General features: G+C 55.5%; 2 protein-coding genes and 1 long non-coding RNA gene across 5 annotated transcripts; 1 reads left to right on the forward strand and 2 right to left on the reverse strand.

The window, feature by feature from the left end:
* The first annotated feature begins 255 nt into the window (after positions 1-255).
* INCENP (inner centromere protein) lies at positions 256-14,039 on the forward strand. 3 transcript variants are annotated; one of them, XM_079308755.1, is made up of 17 exons: positions 256-453; positions 531-644; positions 1,171-1,907; positions 3,221-3,272; positions 3,424-3,457; positions 4,874-4,946; positions 5,414-5,465; positions 5,964-6,081; positions 6,164-6,298; positions 8,140-8,249; positions 8,596-8,716; positions 9,417-9,539; positions 9,733-9,905; positions 10,164-10,254; positions 10,785-10,898; positions 11,982-12,141; positions 12,568-14,039. In XM_079308755.1, the coding sequence occupies exons 1-17, from the start codon at positions 290-292 to the stop codon at positions 12,780-12,782; spliced, it is 2,586 nt and encodes an 861-aa protein (XP_079164881.1). In that variant the 5' UTR covers positions 256-289; the 3' UTR covers positions 12,783-14,039. The 3 variants fall into 3 exon arrangements, with proteins under 3 accessions (XP_079164881.1, XP_079164882.1, XP_079164883.1); XM_079308756.1 differs by having other exon boundaries at positions 10,788-10,898; XM_079308757.1 differs by having other exon boundaries at positions 10,791-10,898.
* A 291-nt stretch (positions 14,040-14,330) lies between these two features.
* VPS51 (VPS51 subunit of GARP complex) lies at positions 14,331-19,212 on the reverse strand. Its single transcript, XM_079308760.1, has 10 exons — positions 18,971-19,212; positions 18,476-18,605; positions 17,904-18,050; positions 17,562-17,778; positions 16,687-17,416; positions 16,327-16,545; positions 15,908-16,129; positions 15,634-15,755; positions 15,057-15,144; positions 14,331-14,822 (listed from the first exon to the last, which is right to left on the reverse strand). The coding sequence occupies exons 1-10, from the start codon at positions 19,181-19,183 to the stop codon at positions 14,562-14,564; spliced, it is 2,349 nt and encodes a 782-aa protein (XP_079164886.1). The 5' UTR covers positions 19,184-19,212; the 3' UTR covers positions 14,331-14,561.
* A 283-nt stretch (positions 19,213-19,495) lies between these two features.
* Positions 19,496-19,729, reverse strand: LOC306803751. Its single transcript, XR_013774683.1, has 2 exons — positions 19,596-19,729; positions 19,496-19,565 (listed from the first exon to the last, which is right to left on the reverse strand). It is a non-coding gene; the product is annotated as an uncharacterized lncRNA (long non-coding RNA).
* Between the last annotated feature and the right edge of the window lie 496 nt (positions 19,730-20,225).

Below are 20,225 nucleotides of genomic sequence, written 5' to 3' on the forward strand. Positions count from 1 at the left end.
TCCCCGGTCTCCGCCAATCACAACACGCATCTCCCTAGTTCCGGGCTTTTATTGGTCGTTTTGCCCGTCCGTCACTCTCCAGGTATTAAAGGGCCTGTGGCCCCGCCTCCTCAAGGCCCCCCTTCTGAGTCGAGTCCTCCAGGAGCATAGAGACGGGCAAGTGGAGCGGCTGGGAGCCAATGGGGAGGGCGAGCCGCGGAGAGGGGGAGGGCGGTGATTGGCTGCCGCGGGGGGGCGGGGCTATGTTTGAACGGCGTGCCGCGCGCGCGCGGCCGTTGACGCTGAAGCGATGGCGGCGAAGGTGGCCCCGGTGGCGATGGGGCCTGCGGCACAGATACGGGAGCTGCCCGCAGACTGCGACCGGCAGCTGGCCCAATTCCTGCGGCAGGTGGACGAGACCGATATGGTGTGGCTGGATGAGATCTATCAGGAGGCGGTCAGGATGTTTGTCAGGTACCCGCTTCCCGCTCCCCGCTAGGCCCCGGCCGCTCTCCGCGCTGATCCCGTCTTGATCTCCCCTTCCTCTCTAGCAACTACAGCGAGGAGCTCGAGCTGATGCCCAAAACTCCGTCACAGAAGAGACGGCAGCGGAGGAAGCGGCTGTCAGCCTTGGAGAGAGAGGAGCAGGAGCCCAGCAGGAAGCGGTGAGGGGCGGCGGGAGCGGGGATCGGGGAGCCCCGTTCGGCCCGGGCCGCGGAAAGCGGGAGCGCAGAGGGTGTCCTCGGCGCCTGGAGAAGGGAGGGATCCCGTGAGAGGCAGAACAGACCTGCTGCCAAAGGTTCTGGAAAAGAATACGCTTCACGGAGCATGTCCTGGTGTTCCTCTCTTTTGTCCAATGCGAGTTCCCCTTCCTTTGTCCCACGCGTCCCGCTGGTGTTAAAGGTCCGATCGGACCCCGTGTCTGGGGCACTCTCGGCTGAAAAACATTAGATTTCGATTCTCAGGAGAAGTGCTTTTATTGATGCTTGGTTCTATGTCCCGTGTCTCTGTCTATTATCTTTCTGCTTTAAAGTCATTAGAACCCTTAATGACTGTTTGTATTAGCGGCTTTGTGCAGCTCTGTATCTCCTGGGCCCATCCCAGGTGTTTTGTCTCCACGCCTGTGTATGCACAGGACTCCGGGCTGTTCCCAACTCCTGTTCCCATCTAACTCACTGTTCCTGTGATCAGCCTCTCCAGGAGGAGGAACAGCAGCATGAAACTGGTGTCTTCTGTGCGATCTTCTCAGCGACTCCAGAACAAAAAAAACCTGGAACTCAGCAGGGCCGAGGACAAAGAAAACTCTCCACCACAGCGTGTGACACGATCCCGGGCTGCAGCCTCTTCCAGAACCTCCAAGGTGGTTCCTGAGACCTCTCCCGCCCCGCAGGCAGCATGGAAGGATCCCTGTGTGGAAGCTAACCATGTTGGTACTGCAGTGCCTTTCCAGAGGAGTGGAGCAAAGCTGGCAGAGCTGCTCCCCACGAGTCCAGAGAGCAGCTCTCCCAAGGAACACGGTGTTCCCAAATCACCGCCCGCAGCCCCTGAGCTGGTGGTGCCCTGCACTCCCGAGGCCAGCCCGGCTGTGCCCGAGCTGCAGACAGCGAGGGCAGCCAATGTCACCGTGATCCTGAGCCCAGCGGCTGGGCTGGAGGAGGGGCCTGGCTCCCCTACGGAACACAACCGGGCTCAGGAGCCCTCCCAGCCCTCGAGGGACAGCCCGGGGACTCCGACCGGCTCCAGGCTCAGCCGCCGCTCCGTGCGCCGCAGTCTGATGGGGAAAACCTCCCTGAGCCGCAGAACCTCCCTGGCAGAGAAATACTCCCTGGCCAGCAAGAGGGAGAGCATGATCCGGACATCCGTCTCCAGGGCAGCGGGCAAGAAGAAGGCAGCTCGGAAGAGATCCGTGTCGTGTAGCTCTGTGGATGGTGAGTTTGGGTGTCATGGGGGAGTTTGCTGCTTTCTGCAGCTGAGGAAAGCAAAGTGCCACAGCTGGGTCTTCAGTTTTAGACAGGCTAGACAGGCAATCCCTCATGGAAGTTCTCCCTGGCTTTCTGGAGCCCCTCATGAGCACAGAAATCCAGGTAACTGAATTCAGCCTTGTAAATCACCTGAGACATCAACCTCAGTGTCTCCATTTCAATGCAGCTTTAACCATTGCTGATTTTCTGGGAGAAGTTGTTAGTCTTGGAGTCCCAGGATGGTTTGGGTTGGAAGGACATTAAAGATTACTCAGGTGGCTCCAAGCCTTGGATGCTTCCTGAGATAGGGTAGCCACAGCTCCTCTGGCCAGCTTGTCTTCCCAGTTTCTGTGGGGAGCAGCTGGCAAAGCTGAGAAGGATTTGGGGATCCAAAAGGTGTGATGGATTCTCCTAAAACCCTTCCAATTTCCAAGTCCCTGCAAATTCCTACCAGTTCCCTTCTCCTTAGCAGGATCTGGCTGCTGGTTCTAGAGTTTGTTTGAGAATGGAATTTCGAGGCTGGTAGATGAAAAGTCTCCCACAATTTTACAGTTGGTGGCAGAGGCAGATTTTGGCAAGGACAGCCTGATCTAAACTGCTTGAATTATTAAAGAACAAGCTGGACTCTTCATCAGGAACTGGTGTTCAAATTGGTTCAAACTGAAAAAGGGGAAATTTAGATGGTATATATGGAAAGAATTCCTCTGTTTGAGGGAGGTGAGGTCCTGTCAGGTGTTGATAGAGAAGCTATGTCTGCCCCACCCCTGGAAGTGTCCAAGGCCAGGTTGGACAGGGCTTGGAGCAACCTGGGCTAGTGCAAGGTGTCTCTGTTCAAGGCAGGGGGTGGGACTGGATGAGCTTTAAGGTCCCTTCCCACCCCAGCCAGACTGTGGTTGATTTTATGGTTATTCATGGCAGGTTCTGGATGTGCTGTGCTGGAGCTCCTGAGCTCACTGCAGCAGAGCCATCTGGAATGCTGGCTTGGGAAGCAGCATTCCCACTGTAAATAAGGCTGGCTCGAACTGCTTTTGATGTCCAGTCAGGGCCCTGCAGGCCAAGCCCTGGCCTATTAATGCCAGCTCGTGGAGTATTGCCCTGAACTCATCCATAATTGAAAACTACTTTCCTGCACAGGAGCTGCTGGCCACATTCCTGCAGTGCCACCTGGGTGTGCTTCTGTGCTCCATCCTACCCTAGGGCAGGGCAAACCCTTCTGCAGTTTCTGGAGGTCCTTGGCTGTACCCCAGCCTTACTCAGGTGTGTTTTTTCCTCTCCCACAGCCTCCAGCTCTGTAAGTGTGCCAGAGGATGAGGAAACCGTTGTCAAAACTGGGTGAGAATGCTTTCAGTTATTTATTTGTTTATCCTTACTACCCTGTTTGCAGGACTTTTTCACTGCCATTCTTTCTGTAAAATCCATGTGGCTTCCCAGTTTCCTCAGTTTTTCTAAGCACAGCACCTTTTGTCTTCCTTTTTTTTTCTAGGCCTCCTCCTGGACACTCCACTCCCTCCAAGTTGGTAAGATTTGGGCAGGGATTAAAAGCATTTGTGCCTTCATGGATTTGGGAGAAAAACATATGGAATACACCTTATTAGGAAATTTGTGAGCTCTGGCTGTGGATTGTCAGACTTTGTAACCAGTCCCATAGCAGTGAGTGAGGAAGGCACAAAGCATCTGGTTTAGAGCCTCTCTGAGCCTCTGTGGTTCTGGTACTCACACTAGGGAAAGACTTAATCAGAACATTCCAGAACCAGCAAGCCCCAAACCAGCCAAGTTTTCTTTGGGAAATGAGCATGTGTGACCCATGGCTTTGGGTGCAGGTGTGAGGTGTTCTGTCAGAAGGGTGTTATAGTCTCGGATGCTTTCCAAGATTCTCTGACTAAAACATGGCCTTTCCTCTGTTATTTTCCTAAATCTGTTGAAATTGTTTCACATCACCCTGAGCCTGACTTCAGGGTCAAGTCTTGCTTGGTTCTTCTTTTTTAACCTCTTGCTAGAGATCATTGTGTGAAGATTCAGTTCCCAGTCTTTACAGAATAAAGAGCCTTGTAGTTCAGGGAAGTTTGGTTCAGCTGGTGTCATGGTTTGCACACTGTATTTTTAAGGATTCTTTTGACCTTTTGGTCAGTTCTGCAGATAATTCAACACTTGTTAGTTTGAGCACACACAGAAATTTGTGAGTATTATTGATGTCAATACCTTTCCCTCCACAATCCTTACTGAGGAAGAAATCCCAGGATCATGTCAGTGTTTTGTCTGAATAAATTTCAGTGAGCAGAGCCTGAATTAAGGAAACAGAACAGTCATCTGAAGCAGTTGTGAAAACAAAGAGTGCTGTTACAGCTGTGCAGAAACTCAAACAAAGTCAGTTTCTCTAGGCCCTGTAGAAGCAATTGGGAAGGATGAATTCTCCATCAATCCTTTCTCTTCCCAAGGCAGTACTGTGAAGTGCTGACCAAGAGGTAATGCTGGTGCTGCTAGCAGAGAGCAATTCCAGAACCACAACCCATTATCCCAGCAGAGCGTGCCCCAGCCTAAGTGCAGAGGCAGGGAGCAGCGATGGGCATCCCATAACAAACAGATAAATCATGGAAATGAGCCATTTGCCTGCTGTCTCCAGGCTCCCCATTCGTCACTGCTCAGGGAAATGGGCATGCTGGCTCTGGCCAGAGCTCTGGCAGCACAGATTTACAGCTTGGAACACTCCTGGCCTTAATAGTTGATGAGCTGCTTGGGTTTAAGCAGTGCAGATGCTCGTGTTAATGTCCCTGCCCCTCCTGATAATGCAACATCCAGGGCTTTGCCAAGAGGTGGTTTGGCATTCCCTGGTAACACTGCTCACTGTATCTGTGTCAGAACCACCCCATGATCTGAACCAGGAATGGGCTGTTTCCATGTGCAATTATCCTGAAACCCTTTTGCTTTTCCCACAGGAAGGCTCTCGGATGTCCCTTCGGTCCCACACAGTCAGCAAACACGAGCAGCTGCAGGAGCTGAAGAGCAGTGGTAATTCCAGAGGGTTTTGGGGCAGCACTTTGAGAAGCTATCATTTTGAGAGGCTGGCTGGGAAGCTGGAAAGATTGACTGGTTAATTTGAGAGCTCAGTTTGAAAGATTAATTAATGTTTGATGAGCAGGGATTTGTTTCAGACAATTAGCAGTGAGAAAACTCTATGCTGAAGATATTTCCATCCTGGCAAGCTCATGGAGATTGATATAATGAGGCTGGAGGGTTGTGGGAAGCCCAGCTGAGCCCTGTTGCTGAAGCTGTGCAGAACCCAAACAGCTTTGGGCAGCTTTGCTTTGTCTGAAGTTTTCAGGTGGGAATGGTGCCATGTCAGCCAGGTCCTGCTGTGCCCACTCATGAAGGTGGTTTTGCTGTTCAGTGAGCTGCTACATCCCTTCTGTGCTGTCAAGCCTGTCTTGAAGGGCATTTGTCCTGCTGGAGCTCACTATGTGACTGTTCTCTTTCAGAAAACAACTCAAATAAGAATGGGGAGACCCTGGAGCCACCCCAGAGTGCCAGGTAAGTCCTGGTTGGAAGTGTCTCAGGCAGGGTGTGGGTCTGTTCCAAATGAGTTTAGTGCTGGGATATTTTTCACTGGCCTCTGTTCGTGACCATAAAACTTCTGCAAATAAGTTATCTCTGCCTCCACGATTCTATGATTTAATTTTAATTTTCTATTGCATTAGGATTTCATTTATTGGCTGACCGTGTATGCACAGTCTTAGAGTCACAGACTGATTTGGGCTGGAAGGGACATTAGAGCCCATCCAGTTCCACCCTCTGTCTAGGCAGGGACACCTCCAGCTATCCCAGGTTGCTCCAAGCCCATCCAGTCTGGCTATGGACACATCCAGGCATGGGGCAGCTACAGCTTCTCTGGGCAACCTGTGGCAGGGCCTCACCACACTGGAATCTCTCTTAAGCCAGGATAGTTTATAGCCCTTTCCAGCCCTGTCTTGGAGGCATGAGGAGGATTTGCCTGGTGTGCTGGGCCTGATGGGCTGTGCTGTCTCACAGGAGGAAGCCGAGTTACAAGAGAGCTGTGGATGAGCGCTACGACCACCAGCAGGCAGAGGAGGGAGGGCTGTCACCTCTCAGGAAGAAGACTCCATCCTCAGTCCTCCCAGCCAGCAAGGTGAGATCCTTGTAACCCTGGAGTGCCTCACCAAGACCCTTTTTTACTCACTCCCACTCACACTTTGCTGCTCCTCCCACAGGTGGTGCGCCCGTTCAAAACATTCCTGCACACGGTGCAGAAGAACCAGCTCCTCATGACCCCAAGCTCTGTGGGGAGGAATGGAGTCATAAAATCCTTCATCAGGTACAACACTCCGCTCCAGGCTGATCCTAAGGTAAGAGGAGGCTCTGCTCTAAGCCAGTACACAGTGGTTTCACAAGTGCCTAACTTAAAGCACAGTCACGAGAGGAGCTTTGCAACCCGTTTGAAACTAAGTGATTTGAAGCGGACTGTTTACACTTAAATAAATAAAATGGGGGTAGGCAGCTTCCTGAAGAATTCCAGCTTGAACTCCAAGCTTTATTCCTGCATCATTCCCCTGTGCTATTGGCAAGTAACAGTTAGAGATGAAAACTGGGAAACAGAAATAGAGTGGATTGTGAATATTGAGTTGTATTGATAACTGAAGCCTGTAGATCCCAGGTCTCTTTTCTAGGACTTCTCTCATGAGTGAGATTGAGCAAATGCCTCTTAAATGCAAACTTTGGAGGTTTTCCAAACCCTTGAGGCAGGAGGAAGCATGAGGCTGTCCTGGATGTGGGGCCAGTCAGACAACTGCTGGTGTCCAGATCAAGTGGGCATCAGTATCAACTGAGGGATCCTGTTGGGACCAGCAGCACACCTTGGCTGCTGCAGGCAGGTACTTCTCAACTATCCCAGGGAGCTTTCCAAGCCCCTGGTTTTCCAAGCCAGTTTGAGAGGGAGAGATTTGAAGGCTGGTTCTAGACAATAGTGTAGCTTCCTGGATTCACTCAAAGCCATGCTGGAAGCTGTGTGCCAAGAAGGAATTGCTGATGCTCCTGATACCCAACAACTCACCTGCAAAGTAGGCAGCTCTGGGGCTGGTTTGTCTCTTGCAGGAGAGCTGAGATGTAGAAAGGGAAGGGCAGGATGCAGAAATTGGTATTCCTACATCTAGCAGCCTAATGGCAGAGCTTCCTAGAGCTGTGCTCAGAGGCTGGCTGTGCTCCAGCAGGTCAGGGAAGGCCATTGGGAAGCAGTAAAGGATTCCAGCTTCAATCTCGCTTGGCTCCTGATGATGTTAGTGTCAGTACTACAAAGGAGTTAATAGGATGAGAAAAGAGTCTTGTGGCTAGGGAGTGCTTCCTCTGCTGCTGTCAGTTCGTGGAATGTTTTAGGTTTCATTCCAATGCAGGCAGCTCCCCCTCGGGAGTTTTTCCGTGTGGGAGCTAAACATAACTAAATAGCAGCAGAGCAATAAGATACATTTGTTAGTTTTATATTAACCAGATTGGATGCTGACAGCACCAAGCATTTACAGCACGGAGCCCAGTGCAAGGGATTCCCTTGGATAATGCCCATGCTGACCTGTGGGCTTGTGCTGAGACCAGGCCTGCTTTGGCATGGAGTGGGTTGATGCTAATCCATTTGCTGTGGCTGTAGTGTTGGCTGGACATTGCTCTCCTGGCTGACAGCATGCCTAGGCTGGGTCAGGAAAAGGAGGAGAAAGCCCCTGTTTCTGGCTGGCACACGGAGCTGGCTGCGTGCCAGAGCAGGCTGGGAGCTCTGGAGTGCTGTGGTTCACCAGCAGAGCGAGCCTCACAGGAGGCCAGGCGCCAGTGGGAGCTCAAGGTGTTTCCTGAGCACCATCTGTCCCCGCGCTCGCCGCAGGGAGCGGGAGCCGTGCCAGGCATTAGCGCTGCTTGGTGGCTCCTCTGCACCAAAAGGAAGCACAGGCTGGCTGCCTGCAATCCCTGAGGATGCTGCCTGGCATCCAGAGATGATGCTTCTGTTTCAGCTCTCCGTCTTCTCTTGCTCCCTGAGATTCGCACCAATATTTTCCTTGCATTTGTCCATTCATGATCAGGTCACAGGCTGCCTGAGCTTTGCTCCAGCCTGTAGCTCTGTGCTCTCATCTCTGGGCCCTTGCACAAAGCAGCTGAGTTGGGAAAGAGTGCTGGCCACTGAGTACAATGACATTTAAATTCCTCTCAGGAAAAAGAGAGGCAGAAGCTGGAGACTCTTCGGAAGAAGCAAGAAGCTGAGCAGCTGAGAAGGCAAAAGCTGGAGGAGGAGAAGAAACGGCGACTTGGAGAGGCGAAGCTGTGAGTAGATGTGGTCACACTGCTCTTGGCACCTGTAGGTTCCTGTGTACAGGTGTTTTATCTGGCAGGAGCTGTGAAAGCAGCAGAAACTTCTGTGGGCACAGGCAGTGTTTGTCTTTGGAGTATCTCTGGACATCTGATACAAAGCATTGATTGTCCTCGCTGTCCACTGCTGCAGCTTTTTGTTTTGAGTCTCCACTTTCTGACAGAGCTTAAACAAGGCTGGTGCTTAAATGAATGAGGAACTTGGGCCATTGAATTTGCTGCTGTGTCTTTTTGGCCTTATGCTGAGCTGGGGGGAGCTGACCTGGCTGGAACACGATGGTGAGCTGGGCTGTGTCCTCAGGAAGCGCGAGGAACGCCTGCGCAAGGTGCTGCAAGCCCGGGAGCGTGCAGAGGAGATTGAGAAGGAGAGGAAGAGGAGGATTGAGCAGAAGATTGCACTATTTGATGAGAAGACTGAGAAGGTAGAGCCCCTGCAGAGGTTATTTGGGATCATCTGTAGCCACTGAGGCAGGTGGCACTGCATAAATGTGTTTCCTGGAAAGAAGGGCCTGGAGGCTGTTTGGATTCTAGAGGCTGCAGCAAAGAGTAGCTGAATAAAGAACTTTCCAGAGTCTTGGTGGTCCTGATGGACAGCCTTTCTCTGGCTGCAGCAAATGGCAGCTGAATCCCTGTTTTTCCATAATCATGAATCTAAATGGGCTTTATTAATGCTCTGGTAGATGAGAGAAGGACTTGCAGTAGATAAAGGTGGCCTAATGGCCCCAAGGTTTTATCTGCTGCTTCTCTCAGCTGAGTAATAGCTGGACAGGGGAAAGCAACCATCCTTTCTCCAGAGCTTTCCTCAGATCCCAGGCTTCCAGGCAATTTGTGCAGGGGCCTAGTGGTCATTTGCTTTTATTATCCCCAGCTGCCTGTCTGATTGCATGGCTCTGAGTTTATATTCCAATGGTTTTGTGGGAGAGGATGTGTAAACCCCAGGATGGGGTCAGCTCTTCCTGGGAGGATATAAAACAAGGTTATTGCCCTAAATGTGACCTTTTTAAAACAGCAAACAGCACAGGCCCCCTTGATTGCTGGGGGAAAAGGAGGGAGAGTTTGCCCTGCCCTTTAAGGGGTCCTACTGTGCTGTCCTCCCTGAGACTGGGTCTGTGTGTGCTCCAGGTGCGAGAAGAAAAGCTGGCAGAGGAGAAGATCAAGAAGAGAGTGGCTGCCAGGAAGATGGAGGAAGCTGAGGCCCGGCGCAAACAGGAGGAGGAGGCCAGGAGACAGAGAGCCCTGCAGCAGGTGTGTGTGTGGGCCTGGTCTGTCCCACAGGCAGAGCTGGACAGGGGATCCACCTGCCTTGGGCACTGGGAATTCACCCCCGAGCTGTTTCCCTGCCGTGTAGTGATGAGGATTTGGGTCAAGTGAGGGGTTCCTGGTGCTGTCCCCTGGAGCCTGCTCTTGTCAGGTGAGTAACTCCTGCCTGGGCTTACAGGAGGAGGAGGAACGGCGGCGCAAGGAGCTGATGCAAAAGAAGAAGGAGGAGGAGCAGGAGCGTGCCCGGAAGATGGCAGAGCAGAGGCAGGCAGAACAGGAGCGGGAGAGACAGTTGGCTGCAGAGAGAGAGCTGGAGAGGAAGAGGGAGCAGGAGCGGATCCAGACTGAAAAGTAAGGCAAAATCACCATTTATGGACCAAATTCTGTACTGGGATTGAAACACAGCCAGGGCAGAGCAGGACTGGGAGACAAGCAGCAGGGAGCTGCAGTGACCTGGCAGCACAGCTCTGGACTGTTGCTGGTGCTGAGCTGCCAGGGAGGAACTCTGGGCTCAGGGATGTTGAGTGTGGTGGGGAGTGCCTGAAGAGCTGTGAGCAAAGGGGGCCCTGGTGTGGTTCTGGGAGTGAGGGCCTGTGCTGTGGTTCCCAGGCTCCGGGAGCAGCAGGAGAAGGCTGCCCGCCTGCAGAAGGAAGCAGCGGCTGCTAAGGAGCGGCTCCGCAGGGAGATGGAGAAGAAGGAGGTAAGTGCTTGATTTTGGGAAGGGTAGAGCCACACAGTCTGGCCTCAGCAGAGTCTGGCCTCACAGTCTGGTGGTGTAGGAGCAGCTCAGCTGGGATGCTGTGGAAGCCCTGAAGAGCTACTGCTGCACTTCTCAGCAGGAAGTCACACCTGTGTGGCGTGGTGACAGTACCATGGGGAGACTCACCTCTAAAAATACTGTTTACTAGTCTAGAAAGAGACCAAGATCAGTAGCACAGACTTCTGCAGATGGCCAGCTCGTTTCTGGCTTTTATAGCCCCAAGATAAAGTCAGCCCCAAGGTTTCCAAGGCAGGAGGCCCTGACTTTGTCAGGGAAAGGCAGCTCATCCTCTGGCATGGGGGTCAGTGGGTTTGTGCCCCTCTGAGGAAGCTGCACCATGTCCCAAGCACTCCTCAGCAGCAGAAGGAACAGCTATAATGATGTCCTTGAATATTTTGCCAGCCACAAAGATGGATTTCTGGGTTGACAGTGTAGTCCCTAAGGGTAATCCTCTGGGTGTCCCTTGGCAGCAGGAGCAGCAGATGCTGGAGGAGAAGAAGAGGCAGGAGGAAGAGCAGAAGAAACTGGCAGAGGAGAAAAAGGCCAAAGAGAATGCCCGGGCACACCTCCTGGAGAACAAGGAGGTAACTGGGGACAGGTCCTCAGGGGTGACAGCACAGTTCAGCCCCAGCACTGACCCACTCTTGCCTCGGGCAGTTCCAGCCTCTGCTTTTATCTGCCTTTCCAATAACACATTCTGTAATTCTGTAACACATTACAGGAATTCTGTAAATCCTGAACAGAGTTACCTGGACTTGACTCCACAAATATTTCAATGATAGAGAGAGGGCAAGCAGGAAGGATTGGGCAGGATTCCTGGCTGTGGGTAAGACAGCTGTTGTTGGAGCTGTCTTAAGTGCCTCTTAAATACCGGAAGCACCTCGGGCAGCAAGTGCTGAAAGTTTTATTTTGGGTCAAATTTGGGAACAGCCAGAAGGTGGCAGTAGAGCCTGTTGAATGGTGGTGGTTTGTCACGACAGAACCCTGCTGGTGTGCCTTCATGCCCTGAACGGTGACAACAAACACGTGGCTCTTGTCTCCTTGCAATGCTCAGAATGTTAAGTGCAGAACCAGTGGGTGGGACTTAATGTCACTGGACACAAAGCCATGAAAGGGGGTCTCTGGTAGGGATGGACAACTGTGTCCAACTCTCATTTCCCAATTGAAAATTGAGTTTCTACTGAAAATTTCTAGTGAAACCTAAAATTTTCAGTTGTAGGTTTTCTTCTGCTCTTACACTTTCTGGCTAAGTTAGTGGGCAGGTTCTCTGTATAGCAATTAGCAGTTTTATATCATTAATCAAGCCCAGAAGCTGGATTGCAGTGTGTTTAAAGCATGACTTGGCTCCAGTGACATAAAACCTCCAGTTAACCTTGGTTTGACTGGAGTGGAGCTCTACAATTTAGACCCGTTAGATTAATCTACAGCTGTGTGCTCATGCCACAGATGGCAAATTAATCAGCCTGATTAAACAAGAGAAGGCTGTGCACAGCCATCATTGGATCACAGCTTTGGAACTTGGGTCAAGCTCTCAGGTCCAAACTTGAGAACTGCTGGACTCAGGGATTGCTGTGAGATGACAGAGCAGGGGCTGAGCTGGTTCTGCTGTAGCTTGTGTCTGATGGTGCAGCTGCATCCCACACCTGTGGAATGTGTTTTTCTTCCAGAATTCCCCTGCCTGCAACTCGTACGAGATGACTCCGCAGAGCAGGAAGGAATTCAAGGTGCCTGTGACAAACTCGAATGACTACGGCATGGACCTGAACAGCGACGACTCGACAGATGACGAGAGCCAGCCACGCAAGCCCGTCCCTGCCTGGGCCACTGGTATGTGTGTGGGGACATGTGTGTGTCCAGGACCCCCAGCAGACTGTGGGACCTGCTGTGGGGTTTTGCCCAGTTCCTTCTGCCTGGAGGAAAGTGCTCCAGCATGGAATGAGTACCTTTGTGTCCAACACTGGACAGGAGCTTGGAGCAACCTGGTCTAGTGGAACAACCTGGCCATGGCAGATTGTTGGAATTTGTATGAGTTTTTAAATCCCTTCCAACCAAAACCATTCCATGATTCTATGTGGAATGTGGAATCATGGCCTCCTCCACCACTTGGGGGTCTTGTCATGTGTTGGGGGACAAATACACAGCTAAGCTGCCTTGGAGTGAAGAGAGATGAGCAGAGAGGGGACACACCGCCCTACAACAGCTTACACAGCAATCTGTCAACAAAATTAACATAACCGTTGTCTGTTCCCGCAGGGAATCAGCTCAGCCAGGCTGTGATCCGGCAGTACTACAACCCCCCTGATGTGGATGCACTGTTTGGGGCCATCCCCAGCCCCAAGCTGGAGGACATCTTCTACAAGAGCAAGCCCCGCTACTTTAAGCGCACCAGCTCGGCCGTGTGGCACTCCCCGCCCACTGTGGCGGCCAAGCCAGCCCTGGGGCTGCCCTGTGGCCTCAAGAAGCCCTGAGCTGAGCACAGGTGTGCAGCAGGTGTGCCTTCCTGTCTTCAGGTGAGGAAAGAGTCAGTCTTCACTTTTAAGTATTTAGGTTCTAGCGTTGAATAAATGGCAGCTTTTCCTGGGTTCCTGCGCCTCGGTTTGTGGGGCTGGTTTCTGTCAGGCCACGCCATGAGATGCTGCCCTGGGAAGTGCCTCTCTCTTATCCTTAGCTTGGAGCTGGTATGGACTCAGACCAGCCAGGTGAGGGGTGTCACCTGAAGCTGTGGGATTCCCCCTCTCTGTCATGCAGGCCTGCCAGGACCTGCCATCATTTGTACATTTGTGCTGCCCTCAAGGCTAGTGACAGCCAGGGACCACTGCACCAGGGCACAGTCCGGCCTGCTTCACTGCTCTTCTCAGGAAGGTGTTCCCAGGTGTGCTCTTCATCTCCTGCAATCCCAAAGGGATTCATCGCTCTGTTTCCCACCTGTGTGGTGGTATCCATCAGCTGGGCACGGCTGACATTGGCACAGCTGGGAGGGAACACGATGAGGGTCTCAGTGACATTCCATCAGCTGTGGAGAGATGTGACCAAGGTGTGACCATGTCCCCGAGGACCCGCAAGTGTGTGAACCAGCTCTAGGCCTCAAGAGGAGAAACACTGCAAGGGTTCTGGCAGACTTTCTGTTTCCCAGTGAAATTCCATCTCTGAGGCCAGATGGAATTGAGAGGATGTTTTTAAACTTAAAACCCTCTTGTTCACCCTTGGTTGTGGCTCAGCAGCAGCTCGTTGTCTCTCTGCCTGTTTAGCACTTCCTGTTCAGTGATCCACTTTTAACCGGACTCTGGCCAACCCAATTTCATTGAACCAAAAATTCCAGCCTTCCCATTCCAGGAGCCTATGGTGGTTTAGTCATTCCTTCTGCACCCAGCCCAGCCCTGTAAAATCTCTGTACTTTGTGTGAGGGGTCGTGACCCTGTCTGCGTGTCTATAGCCAATGCAGTTTGCCAGCAAATATTCTTGAAAAGATGTGGGTTTTGTATTTAAATGCACTGGTGTCTGTATTCTGGGGCTGCTTTGTATGTGCAGATCTGTGTCTGTGGAGTGTCTGTGCTTTTGGGGTTGCTCTGTAGATCCAGGTCTGGCTATTGCTATCTGTACCCATGGAGTGCCTGTATTTCCATGGCTGTCCTGTGCTTCCAGGTCTGTATTCATGCGACCGTAATTTCTTGTACAAAAGCTTCTGAGCTGGCCAAACACTGTTTGATAAAGTGAGTTTAACCATCTCTGGGCTCCTCAAAGCTTTTTGTTACAGAAATTGAGCGTTTGTGCCAATTCCTTGAGGCTGGAATGTCCTGTCTGGGGAGAACTTCTGATCTCCAATGGAAAATCTGCAGTTCCTGAGCACTTTGTAGCACATATGGAGGCTTTTGGTGCCTGATTTTTAAGGTTTGGGGTGCTTGTGGCTGTGTGTCCATTGGGGACATTACTCATTCCCAGCCCCTTTCCCTGTGCTGTCAGTCTGGCTGCAGGACCAGCTCCCAGCCCCCAGGCACAAACAAGGACACAACACTCAATTCAACTCCCACATAATTTATTAGTGACCAAGGGGCTATCTCCAGGCATGAGGGGATGTCACCAAGGGGGGATGACACTGTGTCACTGGGCTGGGGAGGCAATGGGGAAGGGGAGTTTGAACAACATGGTGTAACCGGTGTAGGGACAAGGTTGGGAAGGACACATTAAACATCCTCATGTATGTGAGGGCACTCAGAGGCCCCAGGCGTGGCACGTCCCTGTCCCTCGCCCTAGCCACGCTCGCAGATGAGCTCCACGACGCTGTGCTCCATGGGGACGGGGTCGAGGCAGCGGTGGGCGGCGCTGGCGGCCACCTCATCCAGCAGCCCCTGCACCACGCGCTCGTCGGAGGCGAAGCGCCACAGGTAGAGCTGCAGGTAGTGCCCGTCCACCTGCACCTGCTGCAGCCCGAAGCGCCCCAGCGTGCGCAGCCGCACGCACTCCAGCAGCGTCTTCAGGCTGATCTTGATGATCCCCGTCAGCACCGACACCTGAGCGGCGACAGCGGGGACACGTGGCACACACATGGGGGATGTGGGGCCCTCCTCCTGCCTGCCATTCCCCAGGAACTCCCCGGGAATAGCTGGCACAAGGACACCCTTGTCCTGGTCATCAGCTCCCAGGGAACCCCTAATCCCTGACACCAGGGACGTGGCAGTGGGAAGGTGGGCAGTTTGCGGCCTCTAGGGATGTTTAGGGACATGGTGGTGTCCCCATGACCTCACCTTGTTGAACTCAACAGGGCTGAAAATGTCGATGCGCTCAGAGAAAAGCTTCTGGATGTTGCTGAGCAAGTGGGTGTCCATGGGGGCACTGAGGACATGGACACAGTGACAGTCAGGGACTTGATAGAGCCAGGGATGTGGAGACAGGGACACAGGGAACATTAAGGGCCATGGAGAGGGTTCAGAGGATGCAGGGATGGTTTGGGAACAGAAAAGCAGAGGAATGTGAGGATGGTCCCAGGACACAGAGGGACAAGACAACTGAGGAACATAAGGATCACCAGGGGATTCTGGGACAGTTGTAAGGAATGCAGCAATTGTAGGGACAAACAGGGATCATCATTAGGACAGTTGAGATATGGGGACAGCTAAAGGCTGTAAAGATAGTGGGAGGGTATTGGGGACAGTCTGGGATCATTAAGAGGGTGACAGGGAAGATGCAGTGGATACTCGAGGAGTGACAGGGAGCCTGGGGGTGCCATGGTGACTCAGGCAATGACACAGGGAGCGCAGGGATGCCAGAGTGGCCTAGGCAGTGACACAGGGAGCCCGGGGGTGCCAGGGTGGCAGGACTGACCTGGGGGTGTAGCTGGGGGCATAGCGGCCGGGTGCCCGCGAGCTGCTGTAGACGGAGAAGGCGCGTCGGCTGGAATCGCTGCTCTGCGCCCGCCTCACTCCCTCCTCAAAGAGCTGCCCCACCTGTGGGTGGCACCACACCCTCAGCACCTTAAGCCCCCTCCTGGGATGCCCCAAACCTTCCAGGATTCCCAAAGGGCCACACGGGGATCCTGGGCAAACCCCTGGAGCCCTCCAGGGCTGTCCAACCCCCTGAGCCCTGGTGCCAGCCCGACCTGCACATCGATGGCGGTGATGTCCTCCACCACGCGCTTCATGACGGCGCGCACGTTGCGGGGCTCGACGGTGCCCAGCCAGTCGCGCGTCTCGACGCTCTTGCGCAGCATCTGCGCCACGGCCGCGCCCTGCACCTGCACGTAGTGATCCAGCAGCCGCTGCGCCGCCGCCCGCGCCTCCGCACACAGTGCCGGCCCCGGTGTCACTGCCGGCCCCGAGTCCTGCGGGAACAGGTGGGATCAGCCCCGCACCTCCTCTGCAGCACTGTCACCCCTGCGACTGCCAGGAGCATGGGGACATGGAGATGCCTCCCCTCCCTGTGACACTATATCTGATATGGGGGACAGGCTGGGCTTCAGGGGCTCTTAAGGCCTTGCAGAACCTCCCTGAGGATCCCTTGGGGACATTTGAGGCTCACCTGAGGCGGGAACTGCTCATCGGTGAGGGTGAGGATGTAGCTGATGGTGGAGTTCTCGTAGTCCAGGCAGAGACGGGCGAGGAGCAGCAGCAGGGCTGGGGGAGCAGCAGGAGCTCCCCGCTCAGCCGGGCCATCAGCGAAGCCGCGGGCGGTGCGGCACAGCCAGCGCACAAAGGCCACCACCAGCCCCTCACGCACCGCTGTCACACAGAACTCCCCCTGTGCCACAAATGGGAGAGGAGGTATCATGTCTAAAAATCCCTCACACTGCCCTGTACAGGTTTCAAACCTCCCTGTGTGACCCCCACCCTGCCCTGTGCCACCCACAGGTTGCCCCAGTGCTCCCCCGTGGTGCCCTACCTTGAAGTAGGGCAGGCTGGCGAAGGCGACGTCCCTGGCGGTGAAAAGCTGCACGTAGGCCAGCACGGCCTTGAGCTGGCCCAGCACGGAGGCGGCCAGCGTGGCCAGCAGGTCGGGCAGGCCGGGCCCCTCTTTGCCGGGGGGCCGAGGGGCAGCCAGCGCCTGGCGCACGTCACCCAGGCAGCCCAGGAAGAAGGTCTGCAGGGCGCGCAGGTAGCGGTCGACGCGCTCGCGGGCGGCCCGGGCCACCAGCTCGGCGGCGGCGTCGGCGCCCGCGGGCAGCAGCTCCAGCAGCGCGCGCAGCCGGCGGTGGAAGCGGTCGAGCGCCCGCACCAGCAGGGACGTGTCGCCCAGGCCGCGCTCCAGCGCCAGCCGCCGCTCCAGCAGCGCGAAGTAGCGGGCGGCCAGCGCGGCGGCGAAGGGCTCCAGGCGCCCCGCGTCCTCGCCGAACAGCGCGCGGTACGAGCCGGCCAGCTGGCACAGCGTGCCCACGAAGGCCGAGCTGCCGCGGTCCACGAAGTCCAGGATGTCGGAGGCGGGCGGCGGCGGCGTGGCGGCCGTGCCCGAGGGGTCGGCCGCGGGCAGCTCGGCCTCCAGCGCCGCCAGCTCGGCCTCGAGGCGCGCGCCCGCCTGGCTCAGGAACTCCTCGCTCAGCTCCTCGGCCGGCTCCTCCAGCTGCAGCAGCATCTCCACGCACTCGGTGAGCTCCTTGGGGTCCAGCGTCTCCTCCCTGGTGGGCGGGAGGGCCCGGGATTAGCAGTGACACGGCAGAAAAGAGAGATAAAGCAACAGAAGCCACCAGCAGGCTGCGGAGGGAACGCCCCCAAAGCCGCGTTTCCCAGCGCTGCCGTCGGCAGGCTGCAGGGTGAACGCACCGCAGGCGCGTGCGGAGGCGCTGGGCCAGCTCGGCCATGATGGCGTGGCTCTCGTCCTCGATGGCGCGGAAGGAGGGCAGGTGGCGGTAGTGGCGCAGCACGGCGCGGGCGCGGGCGTGGCAGCGCAGGGCGCGCGCCGGCTCCGTGCCCGCCCAGCGCCGCAGCCGCCCCGGCACCTCCACCAGCGCCTGCAGCTTCCGCAGCAGCGCCTGCACCCCTGCGGAGACACGGGTGAGACACGGCGGTGGCACCACCTGCTCATCTACCCACCCCTGGATATGCCCCACCGATCCACCCCGATGAATGTCCCTGGGTGTGCCCCGGGATGGAGCCGCTCCGTACCGGCCAGCTGGGCGCCGCGGCGGTGCCGCTCCTGCAGCGCGGCGCTGACGCGGGCGCTCGAGGCGCTGATGGCCGCCATGTTGGCCGCCAGGTCGTCCATCTCCGCCTCCATGTGCCGGAAATCCACCTTCATCTTCCGGATGGTGTCTGGGGAACGCGAGTCAAGTGCCAAGTAGGGACTGCCCGGGACCCTCCCGGCCCGCCCGGGATCAACACACCACAACCCCCCAGAGAAGGCTGGTTACTGGAGTGGCTGTCATCATTCTCCAGAGGGAACCACCAGAGTCCCCAGGGCAGCTTCCCAGTGCTGCCACAGTGAACATCCCCAAATCCCCATGTCCCATTGCTGCCATCAGTAGATTTCTGAGTGAACACCCTTAAGCTCCCATTTCCCATTGCTGCCATCAGTAGATTTCTGAGTGAACACCCTCAGACTCTCATTTCCCAGAGCTGCCTCAGAGTGGGTTCTCGAGTGAACATCCCCAAATCCCATCAGTAGATTTCAGAGTGAGCATCCCCAGATCCCCATTTCCCATTGCTGCAACCAGTAGGCTCCAGAAGCAACAGCTCACCGGTGGCAGAGATGAATTTGTTGTAGTTCTCGTAGAGCAGGGTCTGCATGTCACTGTCCAGGGCGCGGATCTCCCGCCCCAGTGCGGCCTCCCGGGCCAGGAGCTGCCCCAGGGGGCACTCGCTGCGCACCTGGGGGGAAACGGATGCGCATCTGCCCCTGGGTCCCTCCAGTGCCCCGAATTGAGATCATCAACTGCCCTCCATAACCAGTCCAAGATCTTTAACTGTCCCTGCTGGATTCCTCCCGGGATATGGAAGTGTCTCCTCCTGGCCTCGGGGATCACTGTCCATAGGGAATCACACCCATAAGGCCCCCGAAGAGTCCCTTTCTGGGATCCCCTCAGGATACCGGGGGCCCGGAGGTTCTGGGGACCCTGCGGTCCTCCCCCGCCACGGTCGCGGTCACCCGCCGAGATCCCTCACGACGCGGCCCCCCCGGAGTCCCGGAGCCGTCCCAAGGCGGCGGTGCCCGCGGGTGGGGTCTCCTTGCTCACCTTGGTCATGAACACCTCCGGGTCGAAGTGGGGCCCGTTGATGTCGGTGGGGTCCGGGGCCGCCTCGGCCGCCTCGGCAGCGGCCGGGCCATAGTAGCGCTGGAGCGGCCCGTGGGGACGCCGCCACCCGCCGCCCCCGGAGCTCCCGCCGGTGGCCTCGGGGCTGCCCGCGGCCCCGCTCCCGGCCCCGCTCCCCGCTGTCACCGCCGCCATCGCGGCTCCGCTTCCGCCCCAGCCGTCACTTCCGCTCCTCCTGACGCCACGTCCGGTGAGACGCTCGGTTGTCATGGCGACGGGGAAGCGGCGCCGGACATGGCGTGGCCCAGTCACCGCGGCCCGTGTCCTGCTGCGCCCCAGGGACAAGCATCCCCGTGAGGACGCAGACATGGGCGGAGACACCGACCTGGGGATTACCACCCCACCCAAGGGTCCCGCTCCAGCCCCGGGGCGGCTCCGGGTGTGTGAGGCCACAGGCACAGCCAGACGATGGACCTCGAACCTTACACAAGGAACAAACATTTAGGCTAAAAGGTCTAAAATCAGCTTTATTTACAGCAGGAAAGGCAAAATAAACCCAGCTAGGGTGAGGGCCAGGCTGCTCCAGGGGCCTTTTGTCGGGAGTCACCTGCTCCAGGAGTCACAGGCCATTGATTCTTCCCAAGGGAAAGAGGCCAGAGCTGCCACGTTGCACCAGGAAAGCAGGAAAACCCAGAGAAGTTCCTCCTTTCTCTTTGCCATCCCTGCACATTTTTTTTCCTATTTGTGAAGAAGAACACACCTAATCCAGCCAGGGTGTGTTTTGTGAGCAGTTTGGTACGTGGGACAACATTCCCTTCATAGCTGTGGACCCGAGTTAGCCCAAGGGCAAAGGAATTCCCAGTGGGAACAGGGAGAAGGCAAAGGAGCACCCAGCCATCCCTGAAGAGGGTTTGCTGGAGTCTGAATCAGAGGAGGAGGAATGGCTGAGCCCTGGCTGTTACAGGAAGAGAGATGCAAAAAAGCAAAGACACTCCTCAAGGCAAGGCAGGGGGTCTTTTGTACCTTCTAAATTCATTAACAAATCAACAAATCCCTCCTTGATTTCCCCCCATTCCAACAGCACTGCAGGGGGAATTCCACCTCACCTCAGCCTCTGCTTTATTGGCACAGCATCTCCCCAAAGTGCTCCAAAACCAGGGTGCCACAGTAATCACAATTCACTGGACCTTCTGCCACCAGATTTCTTTACCCTAATTTAGTAACTTAATTTGCACAC

The sequence above is a fragment of the Erithacus rubecula genome (assembly GCF_903797595.1).
Source record: "Erithacus rubecula genome assembly, chromosome: 6".
Taxonomy (NCBI): domain Eukaryota; kingdom Metazoa; phylum Chordata; class Aves; order Passeriformes; family Muscicapidae; genus Erithacus; species Erithacus rubecula.

Coding starts and splice junctions, on each gene's coding strand:
- INCENP (XM_079308755.1), top strand. CDS start 290: ATGGCGGCGAAGGTGGCCCCGGTGGCGATGGGGCCTGCGGCACAGATA. Junction 8,250..8,595: donor CGACTTGGAGAGGCGAAGCT/GTGAGTAGATGT, acceptor CTGTGTCCTCAG/GAAGCGCGAGGAACGCCTGC. Junction 12,142..12,567: donor CGTCCCTGCCTGGGCCACTG/GTATGTGTGTGG, acceptor CTGTTCCCGCAG/GGAATCAGCTCAGCCAGGCT.
- VPS51 (XM_079308760.1), bottom strand. CDS start 19,183: ATGGCGGCGGTGACAGCGGGGAGCGGGGCCGGGAGCGGGGCCGCGGGC. Junction 16,546..16,686: donor CCAGCCTGCCCTACTTCAAG/GTAGGGCACCAC, acceptor TTTGTGGCACAG/GGGGAGTTCTGTGTGACAGC. Junction 16,130..16,326: donor ATGAGCAGTTCCCGCCTCAG/GTGAGCCTCAAA, acceptor CTGTTCCCGCAG/GACTCGGGGCCGGCAGTGAC.